At 38.9% G+C, this 13,788-nt stretch overlaps 1 protein-coding gene across 2 annotated transcripts in view; it reads left to right on the top strand.

Moving 5' to 3' along the window:
* Positions 1-237: 237 nt before the first annotated feature.
* LOC131473980 (1-phosphatidylinositol 4,5-bisphosphate phosphodiesterase beta-1-like) overlaps positions 238-13,788 on the top strand; it is a 36,627-nt gene continuing 23,076 nt past the window's right edge. The window contains exons 1-8 of one of the 2 annotated variants that reach the window (XM_058651655.1): positions 238-699; positions 5,810-5,887; positions 7,490-7,558; positions 8,366-8,506; positions 8,589-8,668; positions 10,012-10,065; positions 10,671-10,746; positions 12,452-12,552. In XM_058651655.1, the coding sequence (XP_058507638.1) occupies positions 601-699; positions 5,810-5,887; positions 7,490-7,558; positions 8,366-8,506; positions 8,589-8,668; positions 10,012-10,065; positions 10,671-10,746; positions 12,452-12,552 (698 nt within the window). In that variant the 5' untranslated portion in view covers positions 238-600. The remainder of the gene's footprint in view (positions 700-5,809; positions 5,888-7,489; positions 7,559-8,365; positions 8,507-8,588; positions 8,669-10,011; positions 10,066-10,670; positions 10,747-12,451; positions 12,553-13,788) is intronic. The other variant, XM_058651656.1, reaches the window with a different exon arrangement.

Below are 13,788 nucleotides of genomic sequence, written 5' to 3'. Positions count from 1 at the left end.
CCATCCTCTCTATCTCACCCACTCTCTTCTTTCTTCCTCTCTGTCTTCTTCCAGATGCACCATCTCTCTCTCTCTCTCTCTCTCTCTCTCTCTCTCATCCCTCCCCCATCTGTGGGAAGCTGCCATTGTGCGCATGTCACAGATGAGTCAATTTGTAGAGGCAGTGCACACGCGCGCACACACACACACACACACACACACACACACATACATATCCTGTCTCCCACGAAGGCATCTGCTTCAGTCTGTCTCTCTGTGAGATGCAGCACCAACTGAGGAGTGAGGGGGAGATGAGCAGAGGGAGGGAGGAGGAAGAGAAGTGGGAGGGATAAGGAAAGACTGGAGGAAGACATAGACAGAGAGAAAGAGGAGAGAAGAAGGAGTGAAATTGATAAGCATTGAGAGAAAGAAAGAGAACGAATGGTGCAGCAGCAGCAGCTGAGCATCTGTGTCTGACTTCTGTGGAGTTCGGACTCGGACATGACAGAGTTGCAGCATCCAAGTGTCTGAGCCTGAGCGTCTCCAGTTTGTGCATGTGAGAGAGTGTGTAGTTTTTGTGTGTGTGTGTGAGTGAGTGTGTGTGTGTGTGTGAGTGAAGCCATGGCGAGTGCCCAGCCAGGGGTCCATGCATTGAAACTCCAGCCTCCCTCTGTCTCCCAAACACTGAGGAACGGAAGTAACTTCATTAAATGGGATGAGGTAAGGACACTTCATGTCACTTCATTGTCAGAAAAAAACAAAACAATGTATTATTTATTTAGCATTATTTCATTCAATTTATTCTTCTTGTTGTTTGTGCTCATTGCTTTGCGTTGCACCATATTTTATTTTTTTTTGACAAGAAGAGAAAACGATTATCATCCCAATCGTCTGAATGAAGTCCAGCTGGACTGAATCGCTGTGAGAGATGAGGAGGAGGGAAATGTGCTATGTTGTCAGATGTGTTTACTATTCATCTGTTGATTGAGCTTTGGCAGGAAGTACCTGTGGATCAGACGCCAGCAGCACAGAGCACAGTGTGTGTGTGTGTGTGTGTGTGTGTGTGTGCGCGTGCATGTGTGTGTACTAAATCTTTATATTGCCACCTGTTGGTATGTAATGCATTCACCTGTATTTACAGTACTGTGTGTGTTTTCACTCATGTGTCACATTTGAAATGTACAGGTATGTGCGGAGTTGTGTGTGTGTGTGTGTGTGTGTGTGTGCGTGCGCGTGCCTGTACAGTGTATGTGTGTGTGTGTTGGTATGCTGAAGTACAGAGCCCTGACAATGAGAAAAACGTGCTGTCCGGTTACCATGGTAACTGGCATGGTTACCACCACACTAAACAGAGTGGACATTTCTTTGGTTGTGTGTGTGTGTGTGTGTGTGAGTCAATGCATTGAGCCATATAATATCATGAATCATACTTAGAGACAAAGCCCATCCAGGATACCGCTGATTAAGATCATGTGTGTTTGTTTTATGCATTTCTACAACATGTAGAGCACAGCACAGCTATGGAATACAGAATTGGTTGCCGTGCCAACAAGTGACAACCAGGGATCCAGTTAAACCATCCTTTCATTCTTCTGAATGTGGAGTTGCGATTGGTGGTGTTGTGGTCATGTGTTGATAAGTTGGTACACTTTTGATGTATGCCACAAATTGCATATTCAGTTCAATCAAAAAAAAATCCTATTATTAATAAGGGACATAAGGGACATAAACATGTCTCAGATGTAACAGGTGTAATTTCTCACCTGTAATGTATGGATTTTCTGCTGTGGTCAGCAACTGGTGGCCCGTCGTCCAAAACTGGTCCACCAGCATCAGTATTTGGTCCGGCAGATCATTTAAAATGGCTTTGCTTAACTTCACAAAAAACACAATTTCATCCAGAATTCAGAGCCTTTATTCTGAAAAAGATATAAACTGGTTCTAAGAGATTATGTTGCTTGCATTGACATTTAACTGACAAACGTTTAGTTTGAAAAATTAAACACAGCTGTTGTAATGGATTGCCAATTTCGGAGGGTAAATGTCTGTAAAATAACTCTTATTATGTTAAGAAGCAGTAATTGCTAACATTTAAATGATGCACTGTACACAAAGGGACAATATAGTTAATTAATAGCATTTTTTGACATTTGATTCTCCGCATCTCAAACATATTTGAGTCTTCGTAACAAGTTGTGGACAACGTAAAAACCCAAAACAAAAAAAAAAAAATGGACCTAGACCAAAACTCACCTGCCGACCCCTGCTCTAAAGGCATTAGTTATTCTAGGGTTATGGGTATGAAACAGTGAATAACCCAGAGGTATTGGGAGTCAGCATCAGAGCAATCAGAGATGGCAGACTTCACCCCATTCCCACAACAAGCCTCTGTCGCCCTCTGTTGGTCCTATTAGCAAATGCAAGCGTGGAAACACAAACAGACACACAGAGCCACTAATAACTATACTAAAACAAACAATTACTCGTAAAAAAAATGTTTATTACTTCATAAATGCTTCGGCATGTTCTGAGCTTTAATCAAGCTGACATTACATGATGTTACCCATACTCTGCCTCCGATTATCAGAGGCAGAGCTGTGGAGAGACGGGGCATGTTGACTGAAAATCAGTACGTCTAATCAGCATATTCTCCGCATCACACCATGAGTTGCACTTCTCCGATGAAATTGGCTCGGACAGTAAAATCTACGACCTTTTGAAACATAAAGCAGTGAAATGTGCAGACCTTCATAAGCGCTGACATCTGTACAAATACACATTTTTTTCAGGCTGTTTTTCCTACAGCATACAAGAGGCCTGTCAGTGTGAAACACCTAGTGTGTACCTGTTTTATAAAGACTGAAGATCTGTTTCTAATTTATAAATAAGCCCAAAGGAAACTGGAGAAACTTCAAAGCTGAATCACCAACTGAGCAATACAGTTAACCGAGTGAGCAATACAGTTAACCAACGAAGAAATACAGTTAACCAACTAAGAAATAAAGTTAACCAACTGATAAATACAGTTAACCAACTGAGAAATACAGTTAACCAAGTAAGAAATACAGTTAACCAAGTGAGCAATACAGTTAACCGAGTGAGCAATACAGTTAACCAACTAAGAAATAAAGTTAACCAACTGAGAAATACAGTTAACCAACTGAGAAACAGTTAACCAACTGAGAAATACAGTTAACCAAGTGAGCAATACAGTTAACTGAGTGAGCAATACAGTTAACCAAGTGAGCAATACAGTTAACTGAGTGAGCAATACAGTTAACCAACTGAGCAATACAGTTAACCAACTGAGAAATACTGTTAACCAACTGAGCAATACAGTTAACCAACTGAGAAATACTGTTAACCAACTGAGCAATACAGTTAACCAACTGAGAAATACAGTTAACCAACTGAGAAATACAGTTAACCAACTGAGAAATACAGTCAACCAACTGAGAAATACTGTTAACCAACTGAGAAATACAGTTAACCAACTGAGAAATACTGTTAACCAACTGAGCAATACAGTTAACCAACTGAGAAATACTGTTAACCAACTGAGAAATACAGTCAACCAACTGAGAAATACAGTCAACCAACTGAGAAATACTGTTAACCAACTGAGAAATACAGTTAACCAACTGAGCAATACAGTTAACCAACTGAGAAATACTGTTAACCAACTGAGAAATACAGTTAACCAACTGAGCAATACAGTTAACCAACTGAGAAATACAGTTAACCAACTGAGAAATACTGTTAACCAACTGAGCAATACAGTTAACCAACTGAGAAATACAGTTAACCAACTAAGCAATATACAGTTAACCAACTGAGAAATACAGTTAACCAACTGAGCAATACAGTTAACCAACTGAGCAATACAGTTAACAACTGAGAAATACAGTTAACCAACTGAGCAATACAGTTAACCAACTGAGAAATACTGTTAACCAACTGAGAAATACAGTTAACCAACTGAGCAATACAGTTAACCAACTGAGAAATACTGTTAACCAACTGAGAAATACTGTTAACCAACTGAGCAATACAGTTAACCAACTGAGCAATACTGTTAACCAACTGAGAAATACAGTTAACCAACTGAGAAATACAGTTAACCAACTGAGAAATACTGTTAACCAACTGAGAAATACAGTTAACCAACTGAGCAATACAGTTAACCAACTGAGAAATACTGTTAACCAACTGAGAAATACAGTTAACCAACTGAGAAATACAGTTTACCAACTGAGAAATACTGTTAACCAACTGAGCAATACAGTTAACCAACTGAGAAATACAGTTAACCAACTGAGAAATAGTGTTAACCAACTGAGCAATACAGTTAACCAACTGAGAAATACAGTTAACCAACTAAGCAATATACAGTTAACCAACTGAGAAATACAGTTAACCAACTGAGCAATACAGTTAACCAACTGAGCAATACAGTTAACAACTGAGAAATACAGTTAACCAACTGAGCAATACAGTTAACCAACTGAGAAATACTGTTAACCAACTGAGCAATACAGTTAACCAACTGAGCAATACTGTTAACCAACTGAGAAATACAGTTAACCAACTGAGAAATACAGTTAACCAACTGAGAAATACAGTCAACCAACTGAGAAATACTGTTAACCAACTGAGAAATACTGTTAACCAACTGAGAAATACAGTTAACCAACTGAGAAATACTGTTAACCAACTGAGCAATACAGTTAACCAACTGAGAAATACAGTTAACCAACTAAGCAATATACAGTTAACCAACTGAGAAATACAGTTAACCAACTGAGCAATACAGTTAACCAACTGAGCAATACAGTTAACAACTGAGAAATACAGTTAACCAACTGAGAAATACAGTTAACCAACTGAGCAATACAGTTAACCAACTGAGAAATACTGTTAACCAACTGAGAAATACAGTTAACCAACTGAGAAATACAGTTAACCAACTGAGAAATACTGTTCACCAACTGAGAAATACAGTTAACCCTCCACATCTCCGTCATCTTGTGACCCTGCATCATTATTTCATTTAAGTAATAATCTCGATCCTTTAAAGTCTTTTAGTTGAGATTGAACTCATTTGTCTTCATGCTGTGTCAAGTTGTGAAGACACAGGAAACCTATTGCGAGGCAGTGTTACTCCATCATAGGGAAACTACACGGCTGCAACCACATTTCGCTATCAGTAAGAATCTTTTTGTTTTGTATTTTATTTAATTGATACATTTTACCGGTGTGTGCGTGAGTTTTCTCCGGGTTCTCCGGTTTCCTACCACAGTCCAAAAACATGCAGATTTGAGATTTAGGCAAATTGGACACTTGAAATTGACCATAGGTGTGAGTGTGGATGGTGAGTGAGGTTTAAATTGTTTGCTTTTCTTCACAAAATCAAATAAGTCGTGCAGAATTCAGAGCCTTTGTTCTGGAAAAAAGTTAAACTGAGTCAAAGAGCAGTTTCAAGACACTAGTAACATTCTGAGGCAAATTCATGTCACTTATTTCAAACCAATATGTCGCTGAAATTTGCTATTTTTGTACAATATTGAAGAAAAAGAAATCCGAAACTTTCCACATTGAAAGCTATTTTAAACATTTAAATGTGAATTGTTGAGTATTTTAATTTAAAGTGTACAGTGTGATCACAATTTACCCCCCAAGTGGCCAAAACATCAGCTGTTTCATTAATCAACAGTGGTCCATGAAGGCCTTATTTACTCTCAGGGGAGATCATTTCCAACATTCCTTTTGTTTGTGATTCTCTTTACTGCAATAATGTGGTCAAACATGTGGACTTTTTTTGTTTCCTCAGGATCTGTCCACAGTTACACCAGTGACTCTGTGTGTGGATCCACACGGGTTTTACCTCTACTGGACTGACCAAAGCAAGGTTGACATACACACACACACACACACACACACTTGAGTCTTGCGTCTTTAGTTGCCTCCAAACATACTGTAGATCAACTGTACACTATATTATTTTAATTTACACCCACTTATCACGCAACGTGACGCAATGTCACACATTTGACGAGCATTTAACAAAGATAACAGCATATATTTTTTTTACTGTACTATATATATTTCAGTGTATCCAGTTCAATCCAACTTTATTTGTAAAGCAAAAACAACCACAGTGGTCCAGAGTGCTGTACGGAATATTTAAATAAAATAGAGTAGATTAAAAAAAACATAAAAGCTCACACGAGGTGATAGAATACATGAAAATTATAAAACATAGCAATAAAAACATTACATTAAGTATATGACAATGTATCAAAAAAGGCATTCATTGAAAGTCTGCGTTATATATACTACTATATAACGTGATTATATACTTTATATATGTATATACAGTATATAATATATATATGTATATTTATATATATGTATATAAATATATATGTATGTATATATATATATAGATATACACATATATAAATATACATACATATATACATATATAAATGCTTATGTGTATTTATAAAAACAGCATATGCATTGTTAGGCAAGCAGTAAAGACAACATTTGATTATTGATTGTGTCACACACCACGCACACGCACACGCACACGCACACACACACACACACACCACACACGCACGTGCACACACACACACACACACACACACACGTGGCTTTGCTCACTTTCTCTCTTCCTCTCCAGGTGGGCATAAATCCTGAGCAGCAAACAGCAAGAAGCATTTGGCTGCCAAATACCAGCTGGCACTGTGTGTGTTATATAAATGCAATATCTTTAATTAACCAAGTCATATATACAAATCAGATTCTACGTCTGAATCTGAATGGTTTGGGGGAAAAGTCTCTCAGTCATCATCACCCCCGTCTCCCATATTAAAGCTGCAGTGTGTCTTTTTTTTTTCGGGCACAAACAAAAACCAAAAAAGTCTGTTACATTCAAACCATTGTCTCGATAAACTGATGCATTTGATCACAACTGAGGGAGAGAAGGTTAACCCCAGGTCTTTGAAACACAAGTGCTAGTGAGATAATGGAAGTTGGAATATGGACCTAGAGTTCAAAGGTTATATAAGAATACAGACGCCAACAGTGTTTTAGTGAAAGAAGTTGCAGACTAGAGCTTTAGCAAATTACATCCATACATACATAAATTCTCCGCACCATAGAAGTATATCATATTTGTAACATAAATGCATTCTTATTGACAAATTCATCTACTGTATATAGCAACTGCCAGAAATATTTCATATATTTTGTGAAAATCTTGAACTGTTTAATGTTTTGACAGCTCTGCAATTCTCTGTTAACATTATTATTTATATATTATATATATATAGTTTCAACCTACAGTCATTGATGCAAAAAAGTTTTCATTGTTTGATCATTTTGTTGCATTTTCTTGCGCTATACGCAACTATATCTATACAAGAGCAGCATTAGAACAAAGTGTTATTACTTTCTTTGACTATTAAGTCCACACAGTTGTATTGTTTGTGTATTTGTTCAGGACACAGAGTTGTTGGACCTGACCCTCATAAAAGATGTCAGAACGGGGAGAAGCACCAAAACACCCAAGGTACTGTCACCTCCCTGCATCCATTCACTCCTCTGTGTCTGTAGTCTCCACCATGGCCTGACCCTGACCCAGCATGACACTGCTTATCAACAACCACCTCAGTCACCACAGAGTGACTTCCCTCTGAACAGCAGCAACTTCCAGTACAACAGATGCTCTTAGTATCTCTTGTAGCGAGTCATTTTCCTATAAAGTGAATTTATTTACTCAAACAAGTCAATTGATTTTAATTTCTTTACTACTGTGTGTGTTATTTCATGCTTTCAGGCTGCTTATGTCATTGTTTTCAAGGGTTTTCATGAATTGCATGTTTTCATTGGTAATACTACACAATCCTGACTGGGGATTATTAAATCCGGATTAAAATGGCTGCTTCACATCTCTCCAGTTATCTCTTCCCTTTGTTCTCCCCCCATCTTTGTACTAGAAAGAAAGTTTGACAGATGTAGCAGGAGGCTGCAAAATATTGCTTACATTTATTTGGTCAGGGGTCTGTTGTTATCGTTATTATTTGTGAAAGATCATGTGCAGTGACACTTTGCACAGGATCAGCACTTTTCCACACAAAATGCCACACACAAACTGAACTGACCAATCTATTCTACCGTCTTTGCCAAAAACCTGCAAGCTGTCGATAATTATCAAGTTAAAAGTCCGAGAGTAATGGCATTCTACGTGAACGTCAATTATCCGTGGGACATATTTTTCTTGCACACACACCTCAGTCTCCCCTCACCTCATCCTTCTCCTCTCAGTTGGCCTCCAGTGTGACTTTGTCTCAGCTGACAGCTTGATGTTGTCCAATAGGAGGCCAAACTGCGGGAGCTGCTTGATGTGGGAAACCTGGTTGGTCGCCTTGAGAACCGCATGGTAACCGTGGTTACGGCCTCGGATCACGTAAACGTCAACCAGCTCAACTTCATCGCCGCGCAGGAGGACGAGGCCAAGGTACTCAAGTCGACTCAGCACGGAGATGATGATGTCGTTGCTGCTGCTGATGATGATGATGATGATGACGTGTTTTCTTTAGGTGTGGTGTGAGGAATTGTTTTCACTGTCTTCCAATCTGCTGAGCCACAATCTTAACAGAGACCGCAGTCTGCTGAAAGTGTGAGTATCCAACATGTGGTGCAACACAATCACACACTGCATTGTCTTCCCTTCGTTTGAACAGCCTGAACAAAGTCTTAGCACTAACCTCAACCATAAACCATAAATTTTAATCATGTTTCAGAATCAATACATTATGTTAAATACATTGAGTATAAAATGTATAATCTTTTATTGGTGAAGTTACATTCTACAACTATATAGTCTATAGTTAGCATCAAAACTCCACAGAAGAGTCCATTGTGGGCTATTGTACAAACATGATGGTCCAAAATGGTCCAGTAGCCTCCACAGAGCTGACCTGACTCCTCGTATAAATATAAAGGCTCATTGTGGGGTAATGAAAAACAACAATTCATACGAAAATTCATATTTTTATCTTTCATTTCTGCTCAATGAAAATAATGTCACCCCTATTCTACATACTGCACCTTTAAAGAAACCTGCACTGCAGTTGCGCTGGGTTTACATCAGGTAAAGTGTCCCAGAACACTGCTGTACTCTATGTCCATTAGGGGTCTATGAAATAAAAATAAATAATAATAATCACAGAGATCGTACAGAGCACTGCTGAGAGGTAAAAGAGCGTTGAAATCTGCTCTGAATGAGGCTCAGTCCAAATTCTGCAGATGATTTTCAGATTTGTGAGCAGAAACAATTCACTTTAACGTCTGTGACCTTCATCATAATGTAACATGAGATTAACCCTCGGTGCTCACGCGGCGCGGATCTGTGCCGCAGGTGCACCGATGCTAATTTGCCGTGGGAATAATACACAACTCCTTATATGGACATCCTGGGGGTGTGTGTTTATAGGTCACATATTCAGGCTTTAGATTTTTTCTTCTTGTTTGAATCAAGTTGTGATTCATTTTATACCGCATTTTTAGTATAATATTTAAAATAGCAATAACTGTGCAGAAGTCACAAAAAATACAATTTTTCAGCAGTTTTTGTTCATAAAATTCAGTCCGATTTGAAGCATTTTGAGTACTTTCTGCTCAGGTGTTTTTATATAGTATAGGATATAAGACACATTCTTATAGCCTCTGTATATAATGTACGTTTAAACATAGTCATGGAAAAAAAGCTCTGTGTTCTAAGGGTTAAAAGGAGCGTTGTCTACATATTTCTTGAAATATTACTTCACATGTCTCGAAAAGAGATTAATTTGTGTTGTTAAACATGGATACCAAAGAAGTGGTTCTACCTGACAGAAGAGTTTCCTATCTGTCAGAGCAGATTGAAAAGAAGAATTCATGTCCACAGTCATAATTATTCACATATTTCCACTAGTAAGTTTTATATTGAAGCCTTCATCATGTTTCTTCTCTTTGTTTCAGATATGTCAGATTAACTCTCCAGCCAAATGCAGAGGGGAGAATTCCTGTCAAGAAGTGAGTCACTGATCATTTCCCTCTGTCTAGTTTTCAATCAGTGGTTCTGTCTCAGAGTTAACTTTGAGGCACGTGTTACATTAGACGGCTGAGGATGTGAGAAAATAGCCCAATGAAATCTGCAGAGACAAACTTAAACTTTACTCTTTCCTGTCCCTCGCTTCCTAAAATAAATTCAATTCCATGTGCACTTGGGGAAGCGAAAACAGGGACAGGATTCATGAAGGTGCTTAATTCAGCACTGACCTGGTAATCAACCAGTGCCAGAGCATGAGATGGATAACACAGTGATGATGGAAAGCTGTATTTTAGAGGCAAAGCAGGAGTGGAATTAAGGTCAGTCGATGAATCTTGGAAGGACAGACAGGATTTTAAAGATGCAGGGAGCAAAGTCAGACCGAGAGGAGAAACTCACGTTTAAACTGGGATTGAGGAAAATGACAGAAGTGAGGGTTTGGAATTGTAATAACAGAAGTGTGGTGGAGCCACAGGGGGAACGACAGCCGGGTTAATTAACTGGAAAGATGTTTTCAGATGTAAATATGTAGGTTTTTGCGTTGGTGACTGATGAGCTGATGATGGTGTGATGTCATTGTGTGTTGCAGCATTGTTCGGCTGATCTCATCAGACAGAAAGAGAGTCGAGAATGCCTTGGAGAGCTGCAGACTGCCCTACGGACGGGTAAACAATTCACATCATAGTACCTACACTCGTTTATCTGCTCTGCATGGGTATTCATCCGCAAATCAAAGCGGAACTTTGTAAGTCTGGTCGCTTTTTTGCCTTTTTCTCCACAGAGCTCCCCCTACAGTTTCGGAGTACATATTTTTATGACACCACTTTAAACATCCATCCACCCATTGTCCATCCATTCTCCTCTCTCCTGGTCCATGTGCATGTCGTGGAGTCATGTCCATGCCAGTCGGCGTCCAAAAATCCACTTTTTACTCATGTTTGGCCCCTCGCTCAGTCCGAGAGTCGTCTCCTCTTCCTCACTTCCCTCCGACAATGTTTTTGTCTGTTTCTTTTTCAACATCTAAAATAACACGATGGCTGTGAAACAATCTGTGTTTCTTGCGAGACTTCAGAAGGTCTTGCGAAGTCTGGGTCGACGGCCCTCAGCGCGTAAGGCTGGTTTCAGTCTCAGTCTCACAACGAGCCAGTTAACCATCACAATGACTCCAACGCTGTTAAACTGGGGTCCAAGATGGCATTCTCTGCAAGGGTTTTACCTGAGATGTTCAATGTTTATTAAAAGTTAATCTGATTGAAAAAAAAAAGTCTTTAAACCTGTGAAACCGTTATTTTTCCCTGACTGACATCCCCACCAAGGTGGCTCAATTTCCCAGCATGTCAATATACTGTCCTGTTTTGCAACTTTAAAAGAGAGTGTAGGTTGCCACACAGAGGAAGTTATCGCAACACTAGCTGCACCAATAACCTGGTGTTGTTATGCACAGCATATATGTTTATAATATCTGTCTTTATAATATTTATATAAGTGTGTCCACTCTTATCACAGGATACAAGGACACAACAGTGAGACTGTAACATACACGTTAAATATTCACGGACAGCGTTTATGAAAGAGAGACCGTTATCGGCTAATCATGACAGAGGCTCAATTGCTTCCCTGTCTAGGAGAAAATTATTCATAATTATTGTGGGTAATGGATATTACAGAATTATCCATTTATCCAATTAGTCGTTTATGACAATATATGTCTTACATAATGTGCAGTTAACAATTCATGATGAGACAATTTCATCAGTGGGCCGTAACCAACCTCCCCCAGAACATGTCATTAAATAAATCTGCCCTTTACTTCTTGAGCTATAGGAAACATACCCTAAAATAACAATGTTACACAACAACAATGTTATAATAAAGGTGCATCATTAGATACACATAAGTCTGTTGTAAAAAAAAAAAATGACTGTGGTTGCATCATCATCATCATCATCAGCTCTGTACAGAAAGTACCAGATGTTTTGTTTTTTTTCAGGGTACAAACTAAACTATACAAAGCTCCGAACAACGATATTATTAAGCACACAAACTGTTAATGAACATCTTTTTAAACCTCCTACTTCTTTTTTGATATTTTCCACTCAAGCCTTTTATCTGGTGGTTTTCTTTTCATCCAGAACAATCCCCGCTGCACACAGGCGCTGAGATGAGCTCAATTATCTGCGTCAACACTAAAATCTTAAATTAAAATTTTATGACAGGCAAAGAAATGAAAGATTCCTTTCAATACAGAAGATATGAAGAAGTGGTTGATGTATTATTTATAGTAGGAGGAGGATTCTTCAGACTGCTTCAGTTGTTAAAAAGAAGGAATAATGTCTTTATGTTAATGTCCATGTGCTGTATGTTTGACAGGGTGACAGCATCAAACTGGAGGACTTCACTCTTGAAGTTTACCGGACTTTCCTGGACAGTCTGTGTCCTCGTCCTGAACTCTGCGGCATCTTTAAACACCAGTGAGTATCCAGAAAAGCCTTCACCTGCTTCACACCTGCAGTCACACGCTCTCTGTTAAACTCCCCGATGACACTACAAAATGATTTGTTTATTTCATTTTATTTTACACGTGTTGTTATTTGCTGCGGGCCATTTCCTTTGATGTGGTGGAATAATGTGAGATGATTCATCTCGTGTCCCACTTGTGCACAGAGGAGGATTAAAGAGGAGGCTGTTGATGATGCAGAAGTGTTCATCAAAGTCTCAAGCACAGTCATAGTCATGCTATTGATTCATTAAAGGTCCGTTCTGTAACATTTAGGAGGGTTTATTGGCATAAATGGAATATTATTATTATAAAGCCTTGGAAAAATGTACTTTGGAGTGCCGTGACAGGAAGAGACATATGCAAAAGTCCGATGCAAGAATCAACCTGAACAATGCCGAACTGTAGATCAGTTAAAAAGACTTAACCATCCTAAAACCTTATGTGTTAATCTCCAGGGAAATGTCTAAAATCTCAATATTCGACAGAGGAGTCTGGTGTATTTATCGACAGCACTGCTGATCGTGACCGGCATCACAAGCCGACTGTGTCAGACGGAGTCTGTGCTCCGGTCATGGAGGAAGTACTGAACCAATATTTGCTTTAATTAACTGATTCTAATGATTCAGTTAAACTGAAAACAACTGCTTTATAAGTCACACACAAGTGTGTGTGTGTGTGTGTGTGCGTGTGTCGATTGCAAAACAGAGTCACGGCAGTTTCATGCAGCCATGCTGTGATGACTCCACCCACGATGAGTAGGTACCATTTTGTAGTGGAAAACCAACCTAAACCGTGCCGAAGCAAAGCGAGTCGAGGCGAGCTGGGACCATAGGTGGAAAAGGGGCTTTAGTGCTGTTCAACAACTGGTTACTAAAGTTATTTGTTATCATTAGTATCAGTATTAGTATCAATAGTTATATTTTACCAGATGTAGGAAAAAAAATTAATCCATTACGTTAAGTGCACTCACACTATTGATAAATTAAAGGTCCATTCTGTAACATTTAGTAGAACTTATTGGCATAAATTGAAGATTATAAGGAAAATAGAAAATTGGACTTAATATATAGGCTGAAAAAACAGCATGAATTATTGGCCATCGTCTGCCCTGATTTCTAAAACTCAGCATGGGCATCAGCCATAAAACATCCCATACTGGTTGACCTCTATCTCTCGGTAAAGGTTTTCCTGAGATCTTGTGTTCCTG

The sequence above is a fragment of the Solea solea genome, chromosome 15 (genome assembly GCF_958295425.1).
Source record: "Solea solea chromosome 15, fSolSol10.1, whole genome shotgun sequence".
In the NCBI taxonomy this organism is placed as follows: Eukaryota; Metazoa; Chordata; class Actinopteri; order Pleuronectiformes; family Soleidae; genus Solea; species Solea solea.
Note: the sequence above shows the minus strand (reverse complement) of the source record. Positions and strands in the feature narration are given on the sequence as shown.